Here is a 9,793-nt window from a genome sequence, read left to right on the forward strand (position 1 = left end):
ATAAAATTAAGTAGGCGCAGCCAATTCTTCCCACTTTTGTACATGTACTACAGCATCGCCCATAGAATATACTTTTAAATTTTTATAGATTTATCTGATATAGTTTATGAGTAATGAGCAAAAAACCAATTTTATAGTACTTTTGAAAAACACAAGATCTCTCAGTTTACGTAGTGCTGTGGGCGTGTCATTTCACCACTTTGGCCCATTTTCAATGCCAACCTGAGAAGCCTGAGTAAGAACTTTCAATGGTTCTGCTAAATTTGAAGTCGATAACTTAATTTTTACGGTCAAGAGAATGTTTTCAATAACCGAACAGACGGACATACTTAAATCACTTAAGAATGCGAAACTGATCAAGAAAATATATATATACTTTGTGGGGTCTTTGAAGCATCTTTCTGCCGGTTGCAAACATTTTGACAAAAAGAATATACCCCTTATTCTCAGGTGATGGATATAAAAAAAAGGAAGAAGAATGTTATTCATACGCTTGGTGGGCCTATAGAAATTTATAAATTGCAAATTCTTTATAGTTTATTCGTACATAAATGCATATGTGAGAGAATACACGCCATTCATTTAAACTAACTATATAAAATATATATATATATATATATATGTATATATATATATATATATATATATATATATATATATATATATGTATGTATGTATATATGTATATAAGAAAGGAATTGTAAAAAATGAACGATTTCTGTATATGTATATATATATATACATATATTACATATATATATTGCGGGGCTATGATGATTTATAGCTTTTAACTTTTTAACTATAGTGATTTCCTTCATGTTTATATGAGATTTCCTACTGCCGCCACCATCAGGGTGGCTTTGCTTTGTTCTTATATCGTAAAAGCCATACAAAATAAAACATGTACGTGCTGATATGTACATGTGTAGACTTGTAAAGTGAACAAAATAAATGGTCAAGGATTTTTTTTTTTTTTTTTTTTTCGTCTAAAATTTACAGTTTGGCCCTTTTTATACCGTTTTTCTTTTTCCTCGTTTTGTTTTTTTTTTTTTCTCTTTTTTTTCGTTTAATTTAAAAAACGATTCTTTTCATGCGTTTCATCACAACATTCAACGCAATTTTGCTAACTGTGCAAAAGGCCATTAGCGTTAGTCGTTTAGTTATTGGTATGTATATATATATATAGATATATATAGATACAAGTGCGTCTGTTATTTGGACGGCGGAGCCACGCTACCAGGCATAAACCGTTTTAATATTTTATAGGCTTTTCTTCTTTTTTTTTTTTCTTGTCTTCACTTTCTGCCTTTTCTTTTCAAAATGTTTTTCATTGAACGTAGGCGTAGACTGTAAGCAATTAAATGAAGAACATTTTCGGGGCGTTTAACGTGCTACCAAAGAAATGAAAATCAAAATACATATATATATATATATATATGTATATATATATGTATATATATATTTCATATAGATTGAGAATGTGTGCAAGAAATTTAGAATATTATTAAATGCATTTTAGGATATAGCCAGCAAAACTATACCATATAATCAGTTTGAGGTTAACGCTTCTTTCCTTTGTTTAATAATTATTTTTTACTTTATTACCGTTACAATGCTGTTGCATTATTATTAATGTGCATAGCTGGTTAACTTGAGATCGGTAAAAAGCATAAATGAATTGATATTTCTCTCGAAACTTCTTCCTTGTCAAATTGTCATAATATTTTACACGAGTTTCGAAATCTTTCAAGCCTTACTGAGTCCATACATACATATTTTGGAAAAATAATTGAAACTATTTGATCGAACAGCCTTGAAAAATATAACTAAGTAATATATGATATTGTTCTCTTATTACGTCATACATTAAGTCGTAACTAAAATATACACCAAAGATATACGAAAGTATTAATCGGCATTATATGTTGAATAATTTTTAATTATTTTTTGTTTAATTATAATTGTTTAATTACAGCTTGGGCAAGTATGTGTGCAAGTAAAGAAATTGCATATAACTGAAAATTGTTAAAACGTGCCGCATTAATAATAATAATAAAAAATAAAAAAAAAAAAACACAATATTAATAAGCTTTCTGTACAGGCGGAAAGTCGCCGGCGAAAGTGTCTGCCAAATTTGATTTACGAAAGTTGGTTGCAAAACTTCTGATCTAAACTTTCAAAGTTAGCCAGTACTTGCGACGACAAACTCAGAGTTTTAGTAATCTCCGATCACCTTTTGAGAAGAGACATGAAGACATGACATAACCTCAATATTTATCCACGAGTCTTTTCATCCCATGGCAACCATCGAACGATAAGTATTGACATTTTATGACATTCCGTTACATTGCATGAGTTTATGTGACTCTACGTTCTTCATCGCTTTGAATCGTTTTTGTCGGTTGATGCCGACTTGATGCTGGAATGCAGTGGTGAAAACATATCTATTATCTATTTGCACCTTATCCTTGTTATTTAATCTAAACAGCGCTAAACAGCGTTATGTGTCACCAACACTTTGTGGCCAAAGGGAAGCAAAGGGGGAGTGTCAGGTATCTCACATAATTTTACTTTGCGATCCCGAGCGTTCAGCTTGATCGGTGTTCATTCGACTTGGTTCAAAATTGGCAAACCCTGTATAAATTTACTTTTTTTTGAGAGGCAAGAGTCGTCATAACATTTTCCAAACCAATACTGATTGTTAACGATATTTTCCCTTATCGAAAAGCAACGTTTTTTAAACAAAAAAACAAATTTCAGAGTTTGCGGTTGTTTTGAAAATAACCCAAGTAAAGTCACTGAGCCAAGTGCAACTTGTAAACTTATTGCGAGAAGATCATAAAATTTGACGATTGGTACTATTCCGGTATCTTATGGGTCGCCTGTCAACAAGGTTGCTATCTATGTGTCCGAGGGTAGACTTATTGAACGATGTTCTACTTTCGCTAAAAGTGTTTCCACTGCTCATATACTTGGCGTTTTAACACACATAGGTGTACTTCTCTTCAATTCAATTCTTTAGTAAATCTCTGAAACGATGATCCGTTTTTGTTCATAGTTTCATTAAATGGTGCGTGCAATTTTGATTATTGCCGCTGCCTCGTGGTTAAATGAACTGCCTTGCAGTGCGCTGCGGTACATGCTCTAAATTTAGATTGAGTTAAGAATGACCTTGTGCAATAGAAGTTTATTTTCCGAAAAACAAAAAACACTTTATGCAAAGCAAGTCAGTTTACGTTCATGTTAAGCTTTCTCCGAAGAGGGAGAGTCATTTATTTATAAAGTTTGCATTCTATTGAAATTGATAAGGAAGATGCGCTCTTTTCTTAAATGTAATGGCCTTCGAATCGATACCGGTTGCTTTAGCTTACCTAATATAAGACATCCATTCTCTGCGAGTTTTTCTTTTACATTTTTGATTTATAATTTTGTTAATTGGTAGAGGAGGGGGATCGGACGCATCATGCATCATGCTTTATAATCTATTTATGATTTATAAAAGCCGAATAAATAACGAAAAATCTCATTTTTTAATATTAGAGTGTAATCTATATCTATGCGTAGATATATATATATATATATATATATATACATATATATATATATACTAGTACTAGTCATATGAAAGTTCCAAGTACGACGAAGCAAATATCTATCTATTTGTAAATCCTTTTTGGCTATCGATGACATGAATAGAAAAACTTTGCTTGCTAGCACAACTTTAAAAGTGTTTACTCTCTATGTTCGTCGGTTTAACATTCAAATAAACTCTTCGTATTGTGAAAAGATTCACTTTGGTATCTAAGTTGTAGATATAATGTATATGTGCGCTTAGATAAGTATGTTAGTTGATAAGTATGTGTGTGTGTGTGTGTGTGTGTGTGTGTATGTATTATTCATTTTTATGTTTTTCAGTTTCCTTCGTTTAATATTTGCTTGTATTGTTTACATGTTTACATTTTACTTTGACGAGGCCACATACAATTCTACTTATGGCAAATGTTATAAATTTGTTTTGCTTTTCTTTTCCTTTCCTTTCGTTTCTCTTCTCTTCTCTTCTTTTCATTTCATTTCATTTCATTTCATTTTTTACTTGCATTTTATGATATATATTAGAAAATTTATATTTACATGTTTGTTTGCTTTTGTTTTGATTGTCTATTTGTATACTTGTTATGATTTATTTATATTTTCCTTCTTGTCTTCATATTTATTTAAATGTGTTAGTTAAACATAATATACGTTATTCAAGGGAATTAATTCGTATGATTTTTTTTTTTTTCCTCTTCCTTTTCCTTTTCTTTGTCCATTTCTTTTTCATTTTTGATTTCTTAAATAACTCTCTGTTCGCAAGTTATAATGAGTATTAATGAAAATCAATCATAAAATGTTTAAAGCTTAAAATGTTCTTTTTCTTCTTTTCTGCTTTTCTCAAGCATAGTTTTTTTTAACACAATAATTCTCTTACACTTTTCTTCTTAATTTTTAATACACATACACATACACATGAAAGGATGAGTAACTAACCATGGCCTTTAATCTGTTAACGAAACATGAGGGTAATCATCGTATTGGAAGCAAAAATGAGGTCTGTCCCTTTCTCCAATAGTTTCTAAAAGAATAAGGAATGAAAAAAACTTTGACTTTTCCATTGCAAGGCACCATCTTGTAGTTATACGAGATTGTGGAAATTAAACCGCTAATCCGTGGACAATGTAATTTCTTCAAGTTTTAAATCGGTACAGTTCTGTACCAAAATCTATGCGAAAGTTTTACTTTTCCTGCTTATCTCGAGGGATAGTGTTGCTAAATCGTTATGTGTGATGCACAGCGGATACGTAACGATACTCAAGGGCTCAAAACACTGTGATATATGGCACAAATATGATATTGTATTTCGGCCATAAAGCTGAACAGGGCGTGGTATATGACGGCTTGTTTCAAACGAATGAAAGATTGATGCATCAACAAAACCATCAAAAAAAAAATAAAAAAAGTGGGCGTGATGTGCCAAAAGTCGCGGGTTCATATGTTTTAGTTATGAAAGAAATCGCGCTCGATGAAGTAAACCTCCCTACCCCTTAAAGTGCAAAGCTTCATCCCATCACTCCCCACTGTTATTAGCCCACATTACTCCTCCCGATTAACATAAGTTTTAACAGATGGTTTATTGTTTCTTCCTATATATAGGTTCTTTTGCGTATAGTCTCCATAGACATTTTTTTCGAGATGCAATTCGATAATTGTAACAGTTGTAGCCAGCGATGGATCATACCATTGATTAATCTGTTATTCAAAATAAAATGCATTTTACTCCCAGTAATTTCGTCATATTGTTTATGGTAAGAGTTCGAAACCCAATTACCTATAGTCAGCTAATTACTTTTTCATTTTCTTCTCTTGTTATTGAAAGAAGTTTGCTTGGCATTTCATCATGTCCACCTATCTATCTATCAATCTATAGTTCGTCGGGTGAACTCTTATAATAGAAAAATTGGAATTTTACAAAAGTGCTTTCATGTCAAATTCACTGACCGATACAGATATGGGGAAATGATGTAATGCGACCTATGAGAGCAAAAAAAACTATAAATTTGAAAATTTCCTTTGGAGAATTACAAGGCAATTTTTTAAAGGATTAAAGGCTTAAATAGTTCATAGAAAGAATTAAAAAATGTTGTGATCCATTGACACACTCTCACGGCTTCCTAGAAAACATTAGTTAGGCGAATATGAAATTCTTATGAGCTATAATTATCAAAGCAGCATTTGTTGATTATAAAGAAATCAAATGCAAGCTCGTTGTTAACTAAAGTGTAAATGATATGGTGACAGCAACAAGAGATATTTGTAAAAAATAAGAATAATTCGTCTATACGAATATCTCCTTTTACTAAATTTTCATGCTAAACTTTTTGACGGCCTTCAGAATTCTAATTTCTAAAAATCTGTATACAAAACAAACGAAAAAAAAAAAAAAAATAGAAAAAACCCGCAAAATTATTAGTTGAACATTTGAACATTTTTTAGTTATATATTAATATTAAAGTTGCTCAAATAGATGTTACATATGTAAGCATGTAAGTACGTATTCTTAAATATATATATATATATATATATATATAATTCACAAGATCTGAATAAACTTAATACTTATGGTATATGCACTATACACACTTGGCATATTCATAATTTTTCATACATAAATATTGTAATTATGATAAATACATAAGTAAATAAATGTATTTGTTCAGGATAATTAGTATGCGATAGAGAAACTCACCCTTGTATCACAATAACCGGCCATTTCGTTGACACTCAAAAACAAAAGAAATTTAACTTGCTTGCCGCACCGCTCAACTCCGAAACGAAATCTCTAAAATTTAAAAATTTTAAAATAAAAATTATACCAACAGACAGAAAAAAAAAAGAAGATTTTTAAGCGAGCGTAAGATACTCATGCACTAATGATTTGATTCATGGGATCACATTAATTGATTCTGTATGTTTACGCATAAAGAAAGTCGATTAATGATAGCGCCCAATAAAGGGAGCTTGAAGAATTTTGCCGGGGGCTCATAAGTATTGTAATAAATAACTTTGGACTTCAAGTTATCAGTTATTAGTCGTCCATAAAATTGCATTCTTCTCTCATCTAAAATATTCCTTAAAGGTTTAGTCCACTGTAATAGTCTAACGATAGGGGAGAAAGGAAGGAAAGATTGCAAAACAATCGTATTTGAGGAAATTATTACTAAGCGTTTCCTTATTTGCTACAAAATAATATTATTATGGAAAAGTGTTCAAAACCGGCAAAACCATAATCATTCTCTGCAGTCACCTTGAGCTCAAGGAGCTTTTCGGTAAGCCACATATCTGATCCAAATATGATTTTAAAAAAAAAACAAAAAAAAATTATTCAATCTACATTCGTATATCTATAGAAATATGGGCGGGATTTTTCCGAAATATTGATTCTTGTGTATTAATACCGTGTTTGAGGGTAGAAAGTCAACTTTCGATCCAGAAAAAGTCTCTCTTTTATTAATAAAATATGCTTAAATTAATCTATCGAAAAGGTCCTGCGCACTTTTGTGGAGAATGTTATTTCAAAGGCACTGTAAATAACTCGAAGGAGATAAAATTCGAATTTTTTCTCGAATTATCCCGCTTGCCGTTTCCGAAAGTCAATTTTCGAGAAAAATGACATTTTTGTTATGGAGATGTTTTCTTATCACAATACATTTGCTTTTCCATTTTTTCGACGACTTTATGTCCGATAGTGTCCCTTTCGGCCAGAATCAAGCGTTTTGCACTTTAAATGTTGCGAAATAATAGAAAAGCAGACAACCGGACAATCATTATCAACTGCAAAGACTTCATACCGATCTTCTAGTTTCTTGGCAAAAGGATTGAAAGCTTTCTAATCACTCTTGGCCTCATATCTACTCGAAAATCCTCTTGATAAAGTTATATATATAAATATATACATATATATACATATATATATTTTTGCAAAGATTTTTGAATGAACATGAAAACTTTACAAAGACTTTTGCTAATATGTTGAAGTTCGTGTAGTTATGTAAAGTTGTAGTGTTTCAGAAATCAATTGGTACAGTTTTAGGTTTAACTTCCCAGTAGGTGTTAAAGAACGTAAGAAATTTTAAGAAATTGTTTTTAAGAAATTTTGAAAGAAAATATGTTTTGCGAATAATGAAAATATTTCCACGTACACAGAAGGTTAAGGCTCAAAGCAAAGATAGTTACAGTTGTATTATCGTTTCTCAATTTGAAATTTCTTAAATTCGATGCTAATCTATCTATCTACCTTCCTTAAATCTATCCCGCTTTTCACGCTTCAGCTTCGAAAGTACATTTATAGCTAGGGGTCAATTATGTATTTTTGGTTTAATTTATTATCAAAAATATGCATAATGGATATCTTATAGAGGGAACGAGTTTTAAACGAGCTGTGTCCGTTCAATTACATAAATTATTTTACAAGTGCAAATAAGCAGAAGTTATTCAAACGTTTCCCGCTACTGTGGGTTCAAATCTGAGTAATATTAGGTTGGCAGTTTGAAGTTACCTTTAAAATGGCAACAAATCATACAACAAAACGGTGCATATTTGACCTAAATCGGACAATCCGAAGCATGTTAAATAAAGTCCTGAAGTTCATATAAAAATAATGGATTTCTTTTTCCCCAAACTAATATTAAACGATTTTATCTGAATAATTAATTTGCAAGAAAATTGCGTCACTTTGTGTGCGAGTATGTGTAACATCAAGAAGGACTTGAGATAGTTGCATCTTTTATCCTCAGAAGCTTGTCTGTCCGTTTGTCCTTCTTGTTTCCTTTTATTCAACGCAATTTCTCGAATGTTTTTGACCCAGGGACAAACACTATTAAAAATAATTTGAATTGGACCAATGTTCATATAACGGCCTTTTGTCAGGAATCGTTATATGAGGAATTGTAAGATTGTATAGGGTATTTAATGGTCGGCCGTGGCAGCCTATCGTGTTTTTATCTGCTTTTTTGTTAATCGCTTAACAATCGGCTATTCAATCTACAAATTTTATATTATTGAAAAAATTTCCCGATAGTCGATAGGCTGTTGTTAACTTTTGAACGCAATTAAAGGACCAGCGTTACGCTAAGCTAGGAAAACTGAGTTTTGAGATAAAGGCCGTTTAGGTCTTCCAGTCTTCATTACTTACATTGCTTCCGCAACTTTTGCAGCGCTCTTAACATGTCTGCAATAAGGTTTCGCAAGTCTGCTCGGAATATCGACATGCTGGACCATTCAAAATTTCGGCCAACTCATAATCATAAATATTATCATACTGTACACCATTTGCTTAATATGTTCTTTTTATTTTTTGAGAATAATTTCCTGAATTGATTTAAAGTTCGGCTATCTGTCTGTTTGTCTGCGTGAAGTCTGTCCATGCCACCCGTAATGTTTTCGTTCACGTATCAACACTTATCAACGTCTCATTTTTAAGGACTTGTCGCATGAAAAGCATTTGCAATTTTGAAAATTTCTCGGTAAAAGTCACTAAGCCATAATACATTGCATGTGAAAATGTTGGGACCATGTGAAATGTTGGGTCGTACAACTAACCCAGACATGTAACTTTTAAACCTTTTGTGATGAGAATCTATAAACGTAATTTAATACAAAAATTCACTATACCAACTTTGCACAACATAATGGTATTTACTAGACACCATCGCTGAAAACGTTTCTCAGGCTGGCGTTTACATCGAAACAAAATCGAAAAAATTGTTGTTAAATACATTAGTAAACTCAATAAGGCCTTGCATTAGGCGTGGTGGTGTGCTAGATTTCATGAATGCCTTCGTCCTTGTTTTTAAATAAATTCAAAAGTCTTTCAGTTCGGGCAAATAGAATATCGAAGAAATATCACAGGATGATATTACTCCTTAAGCCATTGGTGCAGTCGATGTTTGTAAAGAGAAGAGGAGGCATTTTATCATTTAAATTTTAGCTATCTGTCTTATACTATTGCACACCATACGGATAAACGAATATAACTTCGGAACATATGTGTTGGGCGTAGATGCCAGTATTTAGGAACAAAAATAATACTTATCCTCTATTGATATGAAAAAATTATTTCTTTGTTTATATTGAGCATTTAATGCTGTTTGCTTTGAAAAGAGAACAAGAAGAAGAAAATTATGTTCGACTATGGCCGAATGTTCTTTATAGCGTGTCCTTTAAGAAAAGAAAAACAATTTTAGCGGAGCGTAGATGA

At 31.7% G+C, this 9,793-nt stretch overlaps 1 protein-coding gene across 12 annotated transcripts in view; it reads right to left on the bottom strand.

Annotated features, from left to right (window-relative positions):
* Positions 1-9,793, bottom strand: part of LOC119631317 (glucose transporter type 1) — a 76,705-nt gene that overhangs the window by 66,089 nt on the left and 823 nt on the right. For 10 of the 12 annotated variants that reach the window (XR_005246645.1, XR_005246646.1, XM_038023410.1 and 7 more), the window contains exon 1: positions 6,284-6,369. Coding sequence is in view for 1 of the 12 variants with exons in the window: in XM_038023419.1 (XP_037879347.1) it covers positions 6,284-6,307 (24 nt within the window). In the remaining 11 variants the exon portion in view is untranslated. Of the gene's footprint in view, positions 1-6,283; positions 6,377-9,793 lie in introns of those variants that run through there. The other 2 variants (XM_038023419.1, XM_038023417.1) reach the window with 2 other exon arrangements.

Source organism: Glossina fuscipes, unplaced genomic scaffold (genome assembly GCF_014805625.2).
Source record: "Glossina fuscipes isolate IAEA_lab_2018 unplaced genomic scaffold, Yale_Gfus_2 1, whole genome shotgun sequence".
Lineage (NCBI taxonomy): Eukaryota > Metazoa > Arthropoda > Insecta > Diptera > Glossinidae > Glossina > Glossina fuscipes.